Source organism: Hylobates moloch, unplaced genomic scaffold (genome assembly GCF_009828535.3).
Source record: "Hylobates moloch isolate HMO894 unplaced genomic scaffold, HMol_V3 SCAFFOLD_5, whole genome shotgun sequence".
NCBI classification, from domain to species: Eukaryota; Metazoa; Chordata; class Mammalia; order Primates; family Hylobatidae; genus Hylobates; species Hylobates moloch.
Window position 1 is genome coordinate 87,427,798 of NW_026652280.1, and position 21,837 is coordinate 87,449,634.

Sequence of the window (21,837 nt, forward strand, 5' to 3'; positions counted from 1 at the left end):
AGCTGTGGATATATTTTAGTTTTGAGTTTGTAGTATGTCCAATACAAAGAAAATTCACCATGAAAATGTATTTCAAGGTGTTCTTATTTGAAAAATGCTATTCTAACTCTGAATAGTGGGGAGCAAAAGGAATTAGTTGGCTCAGTGTGGTGGCTCACACCTGTAATCCCAGCACTTTGAGAGGTAGAGGTGGTCGATTGCTTGAGGCCAGGAGTTTGAGACCATACTGAGCAACATAGTGAGAACCTGTCTCTACAGAAGTACAAAAAAATTAGTCAGTGTGGTGGCACGGGTCTGTAGTCTCAGCTACTCTGGAGGCTGAGGTGGGAGGATCACCTGAGTCCGGGAGGCAGAGGTTGTAGTGAGCCAGGATCATGCCACTGCACTCCAGCCTGGGTGACAGAGCAAGACCTTGTCTCAAAAAAAAAAAAAAAAAAAAAAGAGGAATTAATCACTTTACAACAGATAGTTGCCAAAGAACTCCTTTTCTTGTGTTTAAATCTCAAGTTTAAAATCAGTGTAGTAAACCCACAAAGTCATGGCTGGGGAATTGGAGGACCTGATTCATCAGCTAGGCCATGCTGCTGGAGCACACGGGCTCTGCTACAGGAAGGTTGCTTCTGGCTCACTGGAACAGCATGGGCAGGAACTTACAGCAGTAGGTGGCTTTCTTCCGTGTAGTGATTTGGGGACCAAGGCACGTTGCATGTTTTGGTTCTACCATCCCTCAGGTTCTTTTGGTCTTCAGCATTCAGCCAGATACAGGTGAAGGACCATGGGAGGTTTGATGGTTCCTGGCACAATGGAGGAAACTCTTGTCATGTGGCCACACCTACACGGTGAGTGCCCCAGGAAGGGGAGAATAGAGAGGGGTGATGACTGTCAGCACTTCACTGGGCAGGGCGCAAGGGCTGTGGGGTAGATATTGCGTGGATTCAGGAGACTGCAGAAAGCAAAGTGGGTGTTAGTGGGACTTTTATTTCCTCTCGAACAAAGGGCACTACACTTTTCTGCAAAAGACCAGGTAGTAAATATTTTAGGCTTTGTGGGCCTCAGATGGCCTCTGTCATATATTCCTTTTTTTTCTTAAACCAACCCTTAAAAAATGTCAAAATCATTCATAGCTGGCAGGCTGTGAGCTGGATTTGGTTTGCTAACACCTTATTTCATCACAACTAATTACCACTCTTCTTTAGAAATCCAGTATTTAATGAGTTTCCTTTATAATAAGGTTGAGATTTTGGAAGTCAGTTTTTACTTGAGGCAAAAAAGTTGTATCTTGATTCATAATTCAGAAGTGTCATTTTATCTAGTTTTTAGGCATAGCTTCTCACCTGATTGGTGAATGTATACCCTGTTTATTATTAGCTAAAAATAAGTGCTTGATACCAGCTTCACTTTTTTTCTGATTTATTTCTTAGTATTTTTCATACTTTGCCTTTAATACTAAGTGTGGGGAAGAGTAGTAAAAATATATTTTAAAAAAAGGTTTTGTGATTTTTAAGAATGTAGAGGTGCATGAGCCGTACTACTCCACCGGAAGCATGGTGGGTGGCACTGGCATTGTTATTCTGTGCCCTCAGACAACGAACCACTTCTCTTCCTCTGTGGGAATTAATGGAAACCCAACTTTTTCCCTCTTGCATTGAAGTTATCTTTTGGTATACTTTTGTCTTTTTTTCTACTTGTTAGTTGTATTAGTATCAAATGGCATAATAAAGTTACTTTGTTTACCATTTCCCACTCATCTGAAAATCACGAAAAGCATTTATTTCTAAGGTTTATATCCACTAACCTTTTCCCCAAAGTTAGTTTCCTGTTACTTATATGTCATCTTTGCCCTTATTTCTTTAATATTTGTATTACAAGTAGCTTGCTCTTGTTTCCTTCACTGGCAACATTGCCCACTGGGTGGCTTCTGTGGATGACCCTACCCACCCCTCGTCTGGAGCAGAGAAATCCTATTAGCCTAGAAGCATAGTGGCTGCTGTCAGTGCGAGGAGTTGTGCTTCTCTAGCTCAGTCTGTGATGTCATCTGGACATAATTATTAGACTAATCCAATAGAGGAACAAGACAGCCCTGCCTCTGACTGTGGGCCACCACTTGTGTCATCCCACAGAGCTTTGTGCTGAACATCAGTCCTCCACATCGACTCCTCTTGTAAGATGTTGTGTCCAGGTGGATCATCACAATGGCTGCCATCCTTAAATATGTCTTGGTCCTGTTGCTGCTAATTGATGTGAGCTTGTTGCCATGTGTCCTTTAAAGCATTTAAAATTTTTTTTAGAAACAAGACTTTTATAACACCCTTCACATTTTATCATATTCCTATTTAAAACTTGTTCCTTAAGGAGCTTTTGGAAGCTTCTTTAAAACTCTGCTTGGCCGGGCTCGGTAACTCATGCCTGTAATTCCAGCACTTGGGGAGGCTGAGGCAGGTGGATCACTTGAGGTTAGGAGTTTAGACCAGCTTAGCCAACATTGTGAAACCCCGTCTCTACTAAAAATACAAAAAAAAAATCAGCCGGGTGTGATGGCATGCTGTAATCCTAGCTACTTGGGAGGCTGAGGTAGGGATTACTTGAACCTGGGAGGCAGAGGTTGCAGTGAGCTGAGATCATGCCACTGCACTCCAGCCTGGGTGACAGAGCAAGACTCTATCTCACAAAAAACAAACAAAAAACTCTGCCTATATTTTAAATTATATGCTCATGTACTAAAGAGTAAAATGTTCAGTGATCTCACTGCCTATCCTGTGAAGTGGATCTACTTTTTACAGAGCCTTGAGTAACCTGCCATGGTACAGAGTTTGTTTTCCTTCTTTTATTCCTGGATTGATCAGTGTTTATACTAGCAGTGTAAATGATTTTGCCCTCTATGATCTCTATTTTAAAAAAAATTTTTTTTTGAGGCAGATGTTCATAAAAGCATAAAATCAGGATATATTCCTGTCTGATCTCCTAAAGTGGGTGGGTTTTTTTTTGTTTTGTTTTTTCTTTTTTTTTGTGGAAACAGGGTCATCACCCTCTTGCCCTGCTGGAGTATAGTAGCACAATCATGGCTTACTACAGCCTCAGCCTCCTTAGTAGCTGGTACTACAGCAGTGTGCCACAATGCCTGGCTAATGTTTTGAATTTTTTTTTTTTTTCTTATGGAGATGAGGTCTCACTATGTTGTGTAGGCCGTTCTTGAACTCCTGACCTCAAGTGATCCTCCCACCTTGTGCCTGCCAAAGTGCCGGGATTACAGGTGTGAGCCACTGTGTACCCGGCCCAAGTACATACTTCTAAAAATGTGTGCTATACATGGATTACCATCCTTTGCAGCCTCCTTCCTTTTACCTAGGCTCTTTTAAATAGCATGTGGATATTCATGCTTTTTTGGAGATAATGATAATGGGACACCTCACTAAGTGGGTAGTGAAGCTCCAACTTATACATAGTTTTTCATTTGGGGGTTACAGAGAGTCAGTATGTATTAACAAACTCTGGTTTAGGAATTCTGCAGTGAGCATATAGACAGATAGGAAAGGTCTTTGAATGGTCTCTACTGAGGTCTTTTCCTGTGATGCTATCATCCTGTCATGTATCTCAAAAGTGGCATTTGAGATCATCCCATCATGAATGGCAGCCTTTAGATCATGTAGTGAGCCCTCTGTTTTATGTTTCCATTTGTAACAAATAAGTACCTTTTTTAGCTCTATAATTTGAAGTAACAAACACTGTTTTCCTTGTTGAGGAAGGATGGGCATGAAGCTGAGGAATGAATATGTATGTGGCGTAGTGATTGGGTTTCATTGTCATGTTTTCCTAGTAAACAGAGGAGAATCAGTTTCTCTAACTCCTCAAGAATTAGTTTGCAGTTTTTAGTAGTATATTAAGAATGGCACAGATTTTACCAGTTTATTGCTTCAGGCTTTTGACTATGAAAGTACCGGTTTGCAGTGATCATTTAGTTCTTTAGTCTTCTGAAGCCTTCTAGATATTTAGGCCTCACTGCTTATCACTTGTTGCTGAAGATATTCTGTTCTTCACCCTTAAGAAAAGGGTGACTTTTCTCCTTTCCCAGCATCACTTCTTAACAAAGTATGGATGAATTACTTTTGCAGGTTAAAATTATCCCGTTTTAGCTTTGAGTATTTTCAAGTCAAAATTTTTTATCTATAAAATATTTTCTGAGAAGGAAAAAATCCTGCCAGTAATGCATTAAAAAGTATTTTATAGGTTCGGTGTGAAGCTTATTTAACTTATGTGAGCCAAGTTGGCATTTTAGACTGTAAAACTGAACTGAAATATGAATTATGGAAAATTAATTTGTAAAGTTGAAATTTTATGAAATACTTTCTGCATTTTGTTTAGACCAGCATGTTTTGGAAATTTGATCTTCACTCATCATCCCACATAGACACACTTCTAGAAAGAGAAGATGTAACACTGAAGGAGTTAATGGATGAGGAAGATGTTTTACAGGAATGTAAAGCTCAGAACCGCAAACTTATAGAGTTTCTGTTAAAAGCAGAATGTCTCGAAGATTTAGTCTCATTCATTATAGAAGAACCACCTCAAGACATGGATGAAAAGATCAGATACAAGTAAGACAATTCAATCTTCTCTCTAGAGTGGGACTAAAGTGAAGTGGGGGTAGAATATACAGCTCTTATTCAAGGATTCTCCAGTGTGACTGTTGCCATTTACAGAAGGGTAAGATAGTCAAGACTGACAGGCTCGGCGGAGCGCACCATCCATTCTAGCAGTAAGTCCAGGGAATCACAAGAGTTTAAAAATGAGCGTTCTGAATTTCATTCAAAGGTTTTCTGGAAAGGCAGCGTGCTTTGTAAACAATGATGACAAATTTCTCAAAATAGTAAGATGATTAAAATATTTACTTTACAAATAGGAAGATGGACATTATGTGACTATGCAAAATTGCACAGATCTAAGTCAGAGCTTGGGGTTATGAAGAGCATTGCTTATACAATAAATTCTGACCTTTTATCAACTGAAAGTAAAGGAATGGGTATTAGTGAACATCAGCGTAGCTGGTCACACCATGGGTAACTACAGTGGATTTTGTCTGCTAGTTTAATCTGCTTACAAAGAGAATGACAGTACAGTGAGAATCCTTTATTACCATCACTGTAACACTTTATACAAACCCCTGGAAACTCCATAGGTATGTAAAGTATTGGGGTTTCAGTTAATTATTTCTCCATATCCAAGTCTATTGAAATATTTGGCTCTTTTCCCCCCAGAAAATAGAGCAACTTCACAAACAAAAATTTATGCATTACATAAACTTAATGGAATAGGAAGAATTAGGCTTTTAGTAGTGTGTCTCTTGCCATTTGTCCCTCAGTTTACCTTTCTTTTTTTTTTTTTTTTGAGAAGGAGTCTCGCTCTTTCACCCAGGCTGGAGTGCAGTGGCGCGATCTCGGCTCACTGCAGGCTCCGCCCCCCGGGGTTCACGCCATTCTCCTGCCTCAGCCTCCCGAGTAGCTGGGACTACAGGCGCCCGCTACCTCGCCCGGCTAATTTTTTTTTTGTATTTTTAGTAGAGACGGGGTTTCACCGTGTTAGCCAGGATGGTCTCGATCTCCTGACTTCGTGATCCGCCCGCCTCGGCCTCCCAAAGTGCTGGGATTACAGGCGTGAGCCACCGCGCCCGGCCCCTCAGTTTACCATTCTTTTCAGACATCTTTTCCTTTCTTCTTGGGGAGAAATGTGCTGTTAGGGAAATAATACTCGTTAATGCTTTCAAGTTGCTAGTGGCTTAGGTCTTCAAAGATGTCATCATGTTCTCTGCCAGCCATTAACATTGACATCTTGCATTTAGTGAAAGCCTTCACTCAGAGATTAGTGTCTTAAAAAAAGAGGAGGAAAGGCGAGGCGCGTTGGCTCATGCCTGTAATCCCAGCACTGTGGGAAGCTGAGGCGGGTGGATCACCTGAGGTCAGTAGTTCGAGACCAACCTGGCCAACATGGTGAGACCCCCGAGTCCACTAAAAATACAAAAATTAGCTGGGCCTGGTGGCAGGCGCCTGTAATCCCAGCTACTCGGGAGGCTGAGACAGGAGAATCACTGGAGCCCGGGAGGCCGTGGCAGACCTACTAGTGTGCTGTCATCCCCCAAAGGATAGACATTTTGCTACTTGGAATTCCCTTCACAGTGAACTAGCATGTGGGTGGTGCTACTTGAATTGGGGCTCATCCCTGTTGGAGGAGTGTGGTATGCATCAGAGAGCACAGGTTTTGGATCAGCCTCCTCAGAAGAGTATGACCCTCTTCTCTTCCAATCTCTGAGAGCTTGGGCAAGGAGCTTACCCTTCTTGGGTCTGTTTCCTCGTATGCTGAATGAGGCTAGTAATGTTTTAATCATTGAAGAGTAGGCATGCCTTCTATGAAGGGCTTACTTTCCACAAAAGAAGTAGTGCCCCCGCCCCCACCGGCCCGCCGTTGTAACAGTGTGGCACTTGTATTATATTGCTTTGTCAGTGTTTTTGCCTTTGAGGTTGCAAGAGCAAATGCACCTCCCCTGGACACAGCCTTCTGCACGGTACCATTTTGAAGGAGCACCACTTGAGTTGGATAGGGCAGTACTCTGCCATGCTTCTGGCCTGAGCAGAGTCACCACCTGTGTGTAACGTATCTTGGATGATGCCACAGCTAGATTAGCATAGAGGGGTTTTTCAGCTGGGATCTGAAAGTGTTTTAGGGTTATGGTTGACTACAGTCATTTAAGGAAGTTTAGACTGGGATTGTGTAGTTTTGGGATGATGGAGTAATTGCTGTATTGGGGTAAACCAGACTAAAAAGTCCCCCAATAGTTTTTCAGATAAGACCTCTGGAGAAAAATAAGCATGACGAGACAGGGACTGCTGAAGGTGGTGGAGTGGGCAGAGGAGCTCAGGGAAGGCCTAATTAAGATGGTGCCATCTGGTCAGAGCCATGCAGGAATTAGGGGGGTTGCCAAGTGGGCACTTACAACCAGGAACATCCAGGCAGGGGGAACTGCAAGTGTGGAAGCTCTAATGTGCTCGTATGCTTGGTGTACCCCAAGAATATCTGGGCAGCCAGAGAAGGGGCAGCATTGTGAATGAGGGAAAATGGAAGGAGGGAGGGTTGGGGTGAAGGTGGAGCACCTCTGGAGACAGGCCATGCAGGGCCTGGTAGGCTCAGCCAGGATGCTTGCTATACTTGGGACGACATGGGAAGCCACCAGAGGGTTTTGAGCAAGTATGTGCCTATCGGGGAATCTGCCCCGATATTCACGTAGGTTCTTTTCTATTTTCCCTAAGCGTCGGCCGGCTTGACAAATAAAGGGACAGAGTTCAAAAGAGAGAAATTTTAAAGCTGGGCGTCCGGGGGAGACATCACATGTCGGTAGGTTCTGTGATGCCCCACAAGCCACAAAAACCAGCAAGATTTTATTAGAGATTTTCAAAAGGGGAGGGAGTGTGCGAATAGGTGTGGGTGACAGACATCAAGTACTTAACAGGGTAATAGAATATCACAAGGCAAGTGGAGGCAGGGGGAGATCACAGGACCACAGGACCGAGGTGAAATTAAAATTGCTAATGAAGTTTTGGGCACCATTGTCATTGATAACGTCTTATCAGGAGACAGGGTTTTGAGATCAACCGGTCTGACCAAAATTTATTAGGTGGGAATTTCCTCTTCCAAATAAGCCTGGGAGCGCTATGGGAGACTGGAGTCTATCTCACTTCTGCAGTCTCGACCATAAGAGATGACCACGCCCAGGGGGGCCAGTTTAGAGACCTACCCCCAGGTGCACATTCTCTTTCTCAGGGATGTTCCATGCTGAGAAAAAGAATTCAGCGATATTTCTCCCATTTGCTTTTGAAAGAAGAGAAATATGGCTCTGTTCCGCCTGGCTCACCAGCGGTCAGAGTTTAAGGTTATCTGTCTTATTCCCTGAACAATTGCTGTTATCCTGTTCTTTTTTTAAGATGCTCAGATTTCATATTGCTCAAACACACATGCTGTACAATTTGTGCAGTTAATGCAATTATTACAGGGTCCTGAAGTGACATACATCCTCCTCGACTAACAGGATTAAGAGATGAAAGTAAAGACAGGCATAGGAAAGCACAAGGGTATTGATTGGGGAAGTGATAAGTGTCCATGAAGTGTTTACAAGTTATGTTTAGAGATTGCAGTAAAGACAGGCATAAGAAATTACAAAAGTATTAATTTGGGGAACTAATAAATGTCCATGAAATCTTCATAATCTACGTTATTCTGCCATGGCTTCAGCCGGTCCCTCTATTTGGGGTCCCTGACTTCCCACAACATGTGCCATAGTCTGACTTTGTTCGTTAGGAGTGCTCTGCCTGCTCTGTGGTTAGGGACTGTAGGAGGACAGAAGTGGAAGGAAGTACAGTTGGCTGCAGTGATCAGCAGAGAAAAACAAGATCTTAGTGGACCTGATTGGTGAGAAGCAGTCAGATTTCCAGAGGCACTAGATGAAGTTAGAACTGAAGGGGTTTCCTCTAGGTATGGAATGGGAGATAAAGTGTCAAGAGTGACTATGAGGATTTTGGCCTGGGCAGTTGAGAGGATGGAGTGGCTTTATGGCAGTGAAGAAAGATTGCAGAGGGAAAGGGCAGGAGTTTGGGTCTGGCCCTGTCACATTTGAAATGCCTGTTAGACATGAGGTGGAGATGAGGCCTAGCGGCAGGTGGACGGAGGACATGTAAAGCCACAAGGCTGAGTGAGATCGCCCGCGGAGCTGATGGAGCTGGAAGAAGGCTTCTGAAACTGGAGATGGTTAGTGTGGGCTGGCCTGGGTTCCACTGAGGGATGGAGGAGTGACTGGATGCAAGAGGAGAACCTGGGGGCTGCTACCCTGGAAACCAAGGGAAGTCTGGCTTCAGGAAGGAGAGGGGACAGTGGGTTAGCGGTACTGCTCATAAGAAAGTGCTCAGTTTGTAACATGGAGATCATGGGCCCCATCAGTACAGGTTCTTTGGAGGGGTCCAGGTGAAAGCCTGGAGGCAAGCAGAGACAACTCTTTCAGGTGATTTCCTGTAACAGGAGTAGAGAGGAAGTGGTAGGTCGAGGGAGATTTGGAGTCAGGGGCGGTGTGGGGTTTTATTTTTTCCTAAATGGGAGTGATGACCTGTGAGAATGTTGCAGCACAGAGGAAACACAGCCAGTGTGAGGGGGCAGGCCGCCGAGTGATGTCTTGTGCTGGAGTGGGCGGGGGTGGGGGCATGTGGTCCAGAGCACACATGCAGGAGATGACCTCAGGAGCAAGGGCCGCTCCCCTGGAGCGAGGAGGAAGCGCCCAGGTGTAGGTCGGGATGTGGTAGGGCTGGGTTCCCTTCTGATTGCCTCCTCTGTGTTCTCAGGCAAAGGAAGCAAGGTCAGAGCCTATGGAGGAGGAGGAGTCTTGCCGAGGGTGGAGTGGAGGAGGCATCTTTGGGTGCTTGAGAAGCTGCTGCTTTTTTTTTTTTTAGACAAGAGTCTTGCTCTGTCGCCCAGGCTGGAGGGCAGTGGCACAGTCACAGCTGGCTGCAACCTCTGCCTCCCAGGTTCAAGTGATTCCTGTGCCTCAGCCTCCTGAATAGCTGAGACTACAGGCATGTGCCACCACACCTGGCTAATTTTTGTGTTTTTAGTAGAGATGGGGTTTTGCCATGTTGGCCTGGCTGGTCATGAACTCCTGACCTCAGGTGATCCATCCATCTTGGCCTCCCAGAGTGCTGGGACTGTTGGTGTGAGCCACTGCTCTTGGCCTTGAGAAGCTTCTTGAATGTTAAGGAGGAAGGGAAGGAGAGTAGCCCCAGCCTGTCTGGAACCAGAACTCTGAGCTTTTTGTGTAATGGCTAACATTATGCATGCTTTTTGAATTAGGTCATACCACCCAGTCACCTAGGAAAAAGTGAACAAAATTTTTTTTTTTTTTTTGAGACAGAGACTCTATCACCCAGGCTGAAGTGCAGTGGCGTGATCTTAGCTCACTGCCACCTCTGCCGCCTGGGTTCAAGTGATTCTTCTGCCTCAACCTCCCGCGTAGCTGGGATTACAGGTGCCTGCCACAGCGCCTGGCTAATTTTTGTATTTTTAGTAGAGACGGAGTTTCACCATCTTGGCCAGGCTGATCTTGAACTCCTGACCTCATGATCCACCCGCCTCGGCCTCCCAAAGTGCTGGGATTACAGGTGTGAGCCACCACGCCCGGCCTAAAGTGAACAAATTTTAAAGTTGCTCATCTGGACTTTTCTCTGTCAGAGTTTGGAGAAAACACTCATGCATTTGATTCACAGCCAGGAGGAGTCCACTGCCTTTTACTGATGCTTTGTTTGTCAGCAGTTTCCACATTAAGACAGTTGAGTGAGTGCATCTCCCCAACCCACCCTGGCAGCATTCTGCCATTTTATAGTGAAAATAAAGAGGAATGAAAACAGCTGTCATTTATTAAACGCTTATTTACTTTATGCCAGGCCGTCTTCCCAGCCTTTTTTACTTCCCTCCTCCATAAGATAAGGACTATTGTCTTAATCTTACTAACTTGGAAACTGAGGCCCAGAGAGGTTAAGTAACTTGCCCAAGGTTATATAGCATGTAAGTGGTAGAGGCCGGTTTTGAACTTAGCTAGTGTGATTCTAGTAGCTGTACCTGTAACCACTGCATCAGCCCACTCCTGGGATAATGGGTACTTTACAGGGGTTTATATTCTGGCATCTTGAAGCCCATGCTATGTAAATTGAGGGGGACTTTACTTCCCAAAGACCCGTACATCTGCCAGGTCTGTTTTTTTTCCTTTTCTGTTTTCTTTATACAAAGGCTCATTTTGGGACCTTCTCATACTCTTCTGTCTTTAGGCCTCACACCAGAGCCTGTCAAGTGCCGTGGCTTTCTGGTTTGTCACCAGTGGTGTTTTTGTGCCAGGGTCTTGCTGCAGGCAGCACTTGCTTGCCTTGGATGCCCCAGGTGTATCGTATATGTGTCCCTCCCACCCCAGTCTTCCCTGGTTTCTTTTGTCATGCAGCCATGTTTGACTATTTTGCCATCTCCCTGTCTTGCTCAGCCTTTGAGCTTGCCACTCCTGATGACTGGTTGGGGCGCTGGGTCCTGGCTGTCCAGCGGGGAGGAGTGTAAGAGCAGAGTAATCCTGGGTCAGCTAGAGTATCGTCTGGATAGGCTCAGTGTCTCTGTTGTTACTAGTGAAAACAGACACGAGATTGTCGTAGAAGGAGTAAGTGGAGAAAATGGACCTGCTGCCTGTTTGCAGAGGGTCAGTGGTCTGGTTGTCAGAGGCAAGCATGCTTTAGGGGGTGCAGGCATTTCTAAAGCTGTGGGGTCTGTAGAAGAGCCTGTGTGGGTCCATCCAGAGCAGGTGTCATGTTCTTAGCTGTGGGCCTGTAACCTACAGGAGAGACAGCACGGTGAAGACTGATGGTGGGCTGACTTTGTGTCTGTGCTGATCTCCAGATACTGGAAGGCTGATGGTGGAGAGCACTAGTTTTGTTTTGTTTTGGTTTTGATGCAAGGTCTCACTCTTGCTCATTGTAGCCTCGAACTTGTGGGCTCAAGTGATCCTCTAATCCCAGCCTCCTAAATAGCTAGGACTACATTTTTTTTTTGTATACTGCTTCCTGCTTTGGTAGCCCAGGCTGATGTCCTGTTCCCTCCTTCATTATAGTAGGATGCTTACTCTCTTAAGATGTAATATAGACTTAGTACCATTTGCAACCCATCTAAAGATAAAGGCTGGTCCAGGTCCCTACAGAGTGCCTTAAGTCATTACAAGGTGCTGTGCGCAGTGCAGTTTCCTGGAAACCAGTGTCCTCCACAGTTGTCCGCAAGCTGTGCTGCTTCCCATGCCAGAGGAGGCTGTAGCCTGACGGCTCGTACTTCCAGCCGCTTTTCTCGCTGATCGTGGAGAAGGCCCGGGCGCTGCAGCATGACCTCCCTGGGCTCCCGAGTACTTGGTGCGGTCTAGTTTCTTCAGGGAAAATGTATTCTTATTAAAGCTTGGTTTAAAAACAATTTTTTAAATAGTAGAAAATTTATTTTAGTCTGGAGGTTGGTTGAACAGAATGGATTGAAATGATTTCCTGATTTCCAATAAATGATTTTATTGTTTTCACAAAATCTTGGGAAGCCTTTCTGATTTGTGTTTATCTTTATGTAATTAAACTGTTAATAAAGATGATGATGTAAATATCCTGTTCTTCTAGGTATCCAAATATATCTTGTGAGTTGCTCACTTCCGATGTCTCCCAGATGAATGATAGACTGGGAGAAGATGAATCCTTGCTAATGAAATTATATAGCTTCCTCCTAAACGATTCCCCTTTGAATCCACTACTTGCCAGTTTCTTCAGCAAGGTGCTAAGTATTCTTATCAGCAGAAAACCAGAACAGGTAAATATGATTTTCCAAAAGGTAAGTATTAGGGCTGATCATCCCCTTGAGGTGATCTCCCAGTACTTGTTGCTTTAGAGTTCTAACTTTGCCTTAAGTTCAGGTTCTGTAAGAGAATGTATTTTAAACCTTAAACATTCTAAGCACTCACATGCTACTTATATGTTAATGAATGTTTCTAATATGGCATAATCTCAAATTTCATTTAATTTGTTAGCATACTTTGGTTTCCTCTTTTGAGAAGTGGGTAGAAGATGAGAATATTGGGTACCCATTTGTGAAGACAGGGCTTAACTAAGATGGCAAGTATAATAACTAAGCAGTTGAATGTCACCAAACAATTACTTTGTTTTGTTTTTTCCCCCATTGATGATCACAGATGAAGCTTAAACCAAAAACTTTTCCCACAAATGTAAGTGGTGATTGGTTTGTACTAATGGTGATTCTGTTTTGATTCTACTCAAAACTTCTCCAGTGTCAGGCTTGAGACATCTAAGTGTATGTAGACTGCCGTGTACATTTGTAGCTCTGCCGTTCCTATCCAGTGTGGTTTGACAGAAACTTCACTTGGTTCTCTAAGTGTGGTCCCTGAACCAGCAGCCCCTCAGTGTCACCTGAGAATTTGTTAGAAATGTAAGTTCTTGAGTCCTATTCCAGATCTGTTGAATCAGAAACTCTGAGGGATGGGCCCAGCAGTCTGGGTTTTAGCATGCCTTCCAGCTAACTCTGATGCATGCTAACATTTGAGAACCACCGCTTTAGTGGATATTGTTGTAAAAAAGGATCTGCTTATCTGGAGATTTTAGTCATTTTATGGAAATAGGCACCCAGAGAACAACTAGAGCCTCAGATATTCAAGTGTAAACTATAGCAGATTTGCCAGAATTGCAAGTATGGGTGTGATGATATAGGGTAAAAGTGGTCAAACCAGTTGGTCCTGCCATCCTTCATGATAGAAAATGGCTCTGGGTGACCCATTGTTGCTATCAGCACTTGTGGAAGGACTGGAGCTATTTTGGGCCCAGTGTGTCCTGTCCTATGCCAAGGCAAAGTGGATACATGCTTTATTTTAGAAAGAGATATCATTCTTTCTTTCACTTAATGGAGTAGGATAAGCTTTCTAAGTTGATTGGAAATAAGATTCTTTTCACTTTGGTAATAATCCCCAAATCATGATTACTCTAATGTAGATTGTCTCTTTTTTTCTGCCTTCTAGTTAGAAATAAAAGAACTGCTGGCTGTTCTAGGAGAGTGGAAGCCATCCTATCACCCTGATATTACCAGGCAGTTCTCAGGGATGGTTGTTGTAGCCATTATCCAGACATTATGCTTCATTGTGCTTTCTCTCCTAACTTCTGTGCTGTTGGAATCCAAGTTTGCGAGCCCTGTTTTTCAGTGTACACATACAGAGAGAGAATACACTTAAAACCTTGCCAGTTATATTCTGAGACAAGAGCCTCTTGGCCTTTTGCTTGTTACACTTCCCTGTCAGGACTGTATGAATGATAGCAAGAGGATTCAGTGGCTGTGGGTAAAGATCAAACGTGGCATTTCTTTATCCTTTGCAAATTAGGAGTGTAAATAAAGGTTTTCTGTTATGTGATAGTATTAGTAGGGATGTATGCAACTGTAAGTAAGGACAAAAATTGAGACTCAACTGGCTTAACCAATAAAGGCATTTGTTAGCTCATGGAACAGGAAGTCGGGTGGTGGGGCATCTTCAGTCCTGCATGAGTCAGCACCCCAGCGGGGTCATCTGTGCCAGAGGTCCCTATTGACAGTGCTGTACTGTCCACCGCACTAGCTGGGGTTTATTCCTTTGGGCTCCAGGTTTGGTGTTTCTGGCACTGAATTATGGAATACTTTGGTCACATGTGACTTTGTTCGTCCTTTCTCCTCTACTGTCCTTTTAAAAACTTGTGGGACCCAATTGTGAGTGAATTATTTATGTGTCATGTCATTTCTTGAAGTTTTATATCATAATGCTTGACCTCATTGTCTAGAGAAGCAATGTGTGTTGGTTAATCCTATATTTATACCTAATCATATGAAGCAGTTTTAGTTGTCATCTCTAGGTATTAGACTTCATGTGGCATAATGAAAAGATTGTGGCTTTTGTGGCATACAAATCCAATTTTAAATCCCAGGCAGCCACCTTTTAGCTCTGGGAGATACTTTCTGAGCCTTGGTTTCCTCATCTCTAATGGGGTGTGGAGGTGGGGGTGAGTTATCCAACCCCCCACGCCCCAGGGCTTTTGAGAAATTTCAGTGAGATCCTGTTATATAGCAGCTGCGACACTCCCCCTGGGACTTGCAGAGGGTTTGGGAATAGATGACACGTGCACATGGACAGAGGCAGAGGCAACAAGGCTGCATGGGACACGGGGATGCATGGGACAGAGTCATCTCCCTGGTCTCCCAGAGCAGAAGAGACCAGCAACAGAGACCTGATTTCCATGGCCATTCTCACGTTCCTTCAGGGTAGCTCTCTGCCTCTCCACCAGCTGCCCTTCTTGTGCTAAGCTATTGGAGTGAATTGGTGAAGTCAAAAATCAAAGGCGGTGTTTGTGTAGCCAGGTGAGTTAGTTACTTTGACTGGAGTAGAAATCTTTGTTTTGAAATTTTTTTCTCATACTTGTTAGAGTCCAGTTAGGATTTTGAATATTACTCATTTTACTGCAAAATCTAACAGACATGCTTTATGTTCATAAACTGTAAAATGGTATATTCTCTTGCTCTTTATAGGCATATTAAATTTTTGATCCCCATTCTTTGAGAATGAGTAATGAAAGTGAATAGAAATAAAAGATTCTGTTAAGTTGTATTTGTATTAATGGACATGTGCTAATTTAGGGGATTTTTTTCAAAGGGGTTTTTGAGTATTGTAACTATCAGCCAGGCTTTCCAATTTGATACCTTGTTGCTAATTCAGCATTTGCCATTTCTCAACCTAAAGTAGTGGTAGAATTTGGAGGAGTCGGGGTTGGGACTTATAAGGTAAAGTTTATAGTTTCCAAGTTACATGTCTTTCAGTTTCTGATCTGTTCTTCTCTAGATTGTGGATTTCTTAAAGAAGAAGCATGATTTTGTAGACCTTATTATAAAGCACATAGGAACTTCTGCTATCATGGATTTGTTGCTCAGGCTCCTGACGTGTATTGAACCTCCACAGCCCAGGCAAGATGTACTGAATGTGAGTAGAATTCTGACCTGCTGTTGACTGGGGTTAGGGTGCTGGCATGTGAGCCCACCAGGCTGCTGTGTGCTGGGAAGGATTGTGTGGGATTAGGGTTGGTAGCAGAGGGTTGTCTGGGGAGCAGGTAACAGGGTGGGGAAGAAAGGTTTTTCCAAGATAGGAAGAGATCCAGATTTTGCAGAACTAGAATTTCGGATGGGCACATCCCTAGGTTATGTAGGATGTTTTGTTGTGAGTGTTTTTTCCTTTTTGCTGGTTTGCTTTTTATGGGGGTGGTGAGACTTTATGGGTTGAGCATTTGTCTTAAAGCTGGTTCTGATGGTAAAAGCAGAAATGAGAGGGTTGGGAGCTCTAAGTCCCATTTGAGTATGTTATGAGGCCACACTCTTCAGGGCCATCTCTGAAGGTCAAAACGGAGAGGTGTTGATGTATCCAGGGATTCAGGTTTCAGAAGTAATTCTCTTCCCATGGGTACCTAGGAGCAAAGGATAAGGAGAACAGAGTTTACTTTGAGAAGGACATATTTTAAAATGTAGACAGATAGTGATTTTTAGGATATGTGCCTCTTTAATAGATGTCTCAGGTAGAATTTGGGTGGGAAGAGGGGAGGGTGTGAGTAACTTGAAAATAAGGTTTCTCCCAGGCTCCCATCTCTGCCTTCTCTTCTTGTCTTTTGTGTCTTTCCCTCTTCCTTTCTCTTTTGAGTTGGAGTCTCACTCTGTTGCCCAGGCTGGAGTGCAGTGGCGTGATCTCGACTCACTGCAACCTCCGCCTCCCAGGTTCAAGCAACTCTCTTGTCAGTCTCCTGAGTAGCTGGGATTACAGGTGTTCGCCACCACACCTGGCTAATTTTTGTATTTTTAATAGAGACAGGGTTTCACCATGTTGGCCAGGCTGGTCTCGAACTCCTGACCTCGGGTGATCCGCCTGCCTTGCCCTCCCAAAGTGCTGGGATTACAGGCGTGAGCCACTGCGCCCGGTCCCCCTCCCTTTCTTCCCTTTCTCAGAAGCTTTGCAGAACCATGCTTCAGTCTATCCATCTTTAATACTAACCTGCAACCTTAGAACTTACTCATTTCTTTGGAAATGAGTTTTGCTGAGAATGCTAATTATTATTTAAGACCTCAAGGACTAAGAGGGCCTATGAGGAAGAAGGTCTTTCAGGTGGTGCCCAGGGCAGGGCATGTTCCAGTGAGGTAGGGAGGTGTGCCAGGTGTGCATTTATGTGATGGTGTCAGGGCTGGATTTGTTGGTGACCCAGGCACTGTGATCACTGTGAGTAAACAGCTGGGTGTATCTAGTGGGTGTCCTGGGACTTGTCTGTTGGCAGGGACCTTAAATTGGGACACCTGTTTCCTTTTGGGTGTGTCTTTGTAGATGTATCTTTTCTCAAAAGAGGTTGAGGATTCTGGGGAAGACTGAGGACAGGGAGGGAGTTATCACCTTTATATTGGAATTATCATAGGGAGAGATTTATTCAGGATGGTTTGCTGGAACCAGTTTATTCCTTTGGTTGCTTCTGGGTTCAAGTTTAGGAACTGTCTGGTTTCCAAAGGAATCAGTGTGTTTCTGGAGAGAGAGAGTGATAGGAAGTTGATAAAGGTGTAGGTTGGGGAAAGGTTAGTTAGAAACCCATAAATGTCTTATTTTGATTTTGTGGATCCACAGTCAGGGATGACTGCAGAAGTGAGCTTGGAATGTAGGTGCCTGTGAATAGCTGTGGAGACAGTAGGGGTCTGGGACTGATTAGTTCACCGCCTGGAAAGTTTCCTGGTTTCTCCTGTAGTGGTCAGGAATGCCCCACCCCTCACACAGGTGTTTACTCTCCTCTGTTTCAGGACATTATTACTCAAAGAGTGGTCCCAGACATCACTTGTGAGCTTGTTAGAAATCTGTAATCTCAGGTCTCTTTCTTGGCCTACTGAATCAGAATATGCATTTGAACAAGATTCTTGGAGAATTTGTGTGCACATTTTAAAACAGATCTTAAAATATAAAGTTGGGCCTCTACCTCTGTGGTGCCTACCTAATAGCTTCATATTTTCCTTTAATTGGTGTTTTCATTGAGCAGCCAGAGAGTATCAGGGTTTCTTCTCTGTTCCTTAAGCAAATTGTGTTTGATTTCTGCCTCTGCTGCCCGCCCTAGTCTTCTTTAGCTTTTTGGGCTTTTTATGAGCAGAGGAGGGGTGGTGTCCTTTCTAGGTAGTGAGCTGCCTTGTTGATGATGGTGTTTTGGCTTCTTATGGCATTAATGTTAAGCCAGATGATTTTTCCTTTATTTTTTCTGAATTTGGATTCCTTTTATGTTTTCATTCACTGTAGCATTTCATACATGGATTAAAAGGAGATGGCCTAGCTCTTTGCCAGCACATGACAGGGCGGATAAACTCTGCCTCTCTGCTTCCTCCAGCCCCCACGTTTCCTGTAGTGGGTTTGGTTTTGTAATCTAAAAGTCCCGTTTGTTCATCCTGTGTTTTTCTTAACCCAGAGACTTGGTGCTAAATATTACTCTTCTCAATCTTTCTGAAGCTTGGAATGAACGTGCTCTTACAGAAAATGTATAAATTCCATCCTTCTTAATCTCCCCGCCCTCTCTTCTTAAGAACTGACCTACAAACCCTTTTAGTCCTAAATGTCTGGGGGTGACCTCATGGCTAAGAAGCTGATATATAGAATTTTAGTATGTGGGTATTGTAATTTGGGGAGTTGTTGGTACTGTTGGCCATTGTTAAAACAATATATTCACTGGCATTTTCCTTGGGGGACTTTTAATTTTCTGTAGTGTTCAAAGTCCAGAGAAACCTGTAACATTCTACTTAAAATGTGATGGATATTTCCAAGTATGTTAATCTACATTGGGGCTTGAACAAGAGCCACTCATTGCTATGATTACTTCTACAATGTGTTTTACAGTGGTTAAATGAGGAGAAAATTATCCAGAGGCTTGTGGAAATAGTTCATCCATCGCAAGAAGAAGATGTAAGTTCACTTGTGTGGCTGTAAACTTGATTAGGAAAAAAAAAAAAACTTTATTGGGCACAGAGCATACTTATATTAAATGTGAACATGATCAGAGCATACAGGGAGAATAGCAGCAATCTAGTGTTCTTAAAGTTGATACTTTTCTAAACAATATTACATTTTGCCAATACTCAGAAAATTTCCAGAAATGTACAACAGCAGGCCCTTGTTATAGCACCATCTCCTTTCTAGAGCTGGTATTTCATGCCGAACCAGCTGGTTTTTGTTACAAACCTCCTTTGTTCATGCTCCTTTTTACTTTTTTTTTTTTCCCTTTGAGACGGAGTCTCGCTCTGTCGCCCAGGCTGGAATGCAGTGGCGCGATCTTAGCTCACTGCAACCTCCATCTCCCAGGTTCAAGCAGTTCTCTGCCTCAGCTTCCCGAGTAGCTGGGATTACAGGTGCCCGCCACCACGCCCGGCTAATTTTTGTATTTTTAGTAGAGAACGGGGTTTCACCATCTTGGCCAGGCTGGTCTTGAACTCCTGACCTTGTGATCCACCAGCCTCAGCCTCCCAAAGTGCTGGGATTACAGCCGTGAGCCACTGTGCCTGGCTTCCTTTTTATTTTTATACCCATCTGTAGCAGTTGATGTGGCCACATTTGCATTTGTTTTATCCAGTCTGGTTACAGCTTTGCAGACAGTGAAGTGGGATGTTGGTCACCATTGAACCCCTACAGTAACTTTGTTGTTATACTTCCTGGCCCTGGCTGTTAAGCTCTGACAGGTTTGGCCTTAGTCCTAGGTGCTAAAGGTTGACTTGGCTATAGAATTGAAGCTAGATTTGGAGTTTGCAGATTGAACTCTGTGCTGAGGGAATGCCTGTTAGGGAATGCTTCTTGGGACCAGTGGGTGCATGTGTCTCTAGAAGAGATCTATAAGGTTGCCACCTTAAGTATCTCAGCCAAGCCGTATAAAATTAGCAGTAGTCATCCATTTTTACCTACAGACATGACAGTTCTCTATGGTTCAACCTAATATCTACAAAGGAGTGGGTTTAAGGGCAATTCAAGGTTTGTCCTGAAGCTGGGAGAATCTCCTTGTGTGCCTCTAGGTTGCAGGTTAGATGGGAGAGCGAGCACCGCAGAGGAGCTGTGCAGGAAGAGGCATGCAGTGGAGGCTCCTCTCTCTCACAGAGATACATTTTCTGTGATAGTAGATCGAAACCCTTTCACTCTGATCTATTCAGAAACTTTTGATACCTGCACTTTATTAAAGGGACTGTCACTTCCCCATTATTCCTCTTTGGGAGAATGCAAGGTATGCTCCTTTGCAGTAGTTGTTACTGTTAGCAGAGTTGACATTGTGGACACATCCAGTGTAGACATGGATTGGGAATGTGGGAGCCCCTGCTTAGAAGGTGCTCTCAACCTAGCTGGGGTGATAAGCCCTCCTCCTGTGGGCAGGAGAGTGTGGTTCTAGGAGCAGGTTTCCCTGTAATGACAGTGTGGCCTATGCAGGCTGTGGAGAGCCATGACAGGAGTGTGGCCTGCCCCGTTGACAGGGAGGAGTTTCCATGAATGAGGCTTACTCCTTGCTAGGTTCATGTTCTTGAGCAGAGGAACTTGATTGCTTAATGGGCTAGGAAGCGGATTGCTCAGGGACTGTTGGAAGGGCCCAGGAGAAATTGATAATGGAGAAGTCCAATTCTGCAACAAGTTTTTTGAGAAGGACACCACATTGTGGACATCAGTACCTTTTCTGCATGACTTACAAGAAAATTAATTTTGGTTTTTGGACAGTCCTGTTGATACTTCTGTTTTGTATTAAGTGATGAATTCCATGTTAAAATTATACTGGCCAGTTGATAGTTACCAAGGAAATGCTAGGCTTTTGATTCCAGTCAGTGGGTTTGGATATCCTAATCTTTGCTCTCCTCTCTTCTAGAATAAGAATGTTCTGCCTGTATTGGGAGCACATTGAGTTATGCTCAGTTTCTTATTCCAGAGAACAAAATGTGTTTGGGTGCTGAGATTTTAGAGCTTTTCTGTAAGGTCAATACACTGAGAGAAGGCTTAATATTTCTTATCCATTGGTATTTTCCAGAAAACTGTATTTGCTTTTACTTTTTTTTTTTTTTTTTTTGAGACAGAGTTTCGCTCTTGTTGCCCAGGCTGGAGTGCAGTGGCGCCATCTTGGCTCACCGCCACCTCTGCCTTCCAGGTTCAAGTGATTCTCCTGCCTCAGCCTCCCGAGTAGCTGGGATTACAGGCATGCGCCACCACGCCTGGCTAATTTTGTATTTTTAGTAGAGATGGGGTTTCTCCATGTTGGTCACGCTGGTCTCGAACTCCTGACCGCAGGTGATCTACCTGCCTCAGTCTCCCAAAGTGCTGGGATTACAGGTGTGAGCCACCGCACCCAGCCGTACTTTTACTTTTTTTTAATCCAAAAAAAGTATGTGCATCCTTCTATGCTGTTAAGAGTATATTTTGGGGATACATGTTGAGTGTCCCTTATCTGAAATGCTTGGAACCAGAGGTATTTTGGATTTCAGTTTTTTTCAGATTTTGGAATACTTGTATTTGCATTATACTGGTTGGGCATCCTGGACCTAGAAATCTGAAATGTTCCAATGATTATTTCCTTTGAGTGTAGTGTTTTAAATTTTGGAGCATTTTGGATTTGGGATGCTCAATCTGTATTTTTTCCCAACTATTTTAGAAATTTTTCCTCATCAGAACCTTAACATCTCCCTGCACATAGTAGTAATGTACTGTGCACTATTGTAAAGCTAATTCGCCTGACAAAATACAGTACCCGTGATGTGATCTCTCTTGGCCTTGACCTTTTGCTCACTGAAGCTTATGGCCAGTGTTAATTTGTGTTATTTCTTAAATAACTTTCCCTTTCATTTCTAAATTATAAATTTAACTTCTAACATGTTTTGTGGTTAAAATTGTACTTTTTTCCTTTAGCGACATTCAAATGCATCACAATCACTTTGTGAAATTGTTCGCCTGAGCAGAGACCAGATGTTACAAATTCAGAACAGTACAGAGCCCGACCCCCTGCTTGCCACTCTAGAAAAGTATGTGTAAAACTCTGTTCTTGTTCTTCTTTCATATTGATGCTGTTCCATGTGTTACCATTGTGAGTGATTGGTAAGTGTTCCTTATGTGGGAATCATGTCCCTTGAAAATAACCTTGGGTGGGTGAGAAGGTAGGGAAACCTGCTTCTTTTATCTCAGTAGAAGTTTGGCAGGGTAAGAAGATAAATGACATT

At 43.6% G+C, this 21,837-nt stretch overlaps 1 protein-coding gene across 14 annotated transcripts in view; it reads left to right on the top strand.

Moving 5' to 3' along the window:
• PPP6R3 (protein phosphatase 6 regulatory subunit 3) overlaps positions 1-21,837 on the top strand; it is a 159,836-nt gene that overhangs the window by 72,877 nt on the left and 65,122 nt on the right. For 13 of the 14 annotated variants that reach the window (XM_032153703.2, XM_058439023.1, XM_032153700.2 and 10 more), the window contains 5 exons: positions 4,360-4,592; positions 12,207-12,393; positions 15,449-15,586; positions 18,503-18,568; positions 21,530-21,642. In XM_032153703.2, coding sequence (XP_032009594.1) covers positions 4,366-4,592; positions 12,207-12,393; positions 15,449-15,586; positions 18,503-18,568; positions 21,530-21,642 — 731 coding nt within the window. In that variant the 5' untranslated portion in view covers positions 4,360-4,365. Of the gene's footprint in view, positions 1-4,359; positions 4,593-12,206; positions 12,394-15,448; positions 15,587-18,502; positions 18,569-21,529; positions 21,716-21,837 lie in introns of those variants that run through there. The other variant, XM_058439031.1, reaches the window with a different exon arrangement.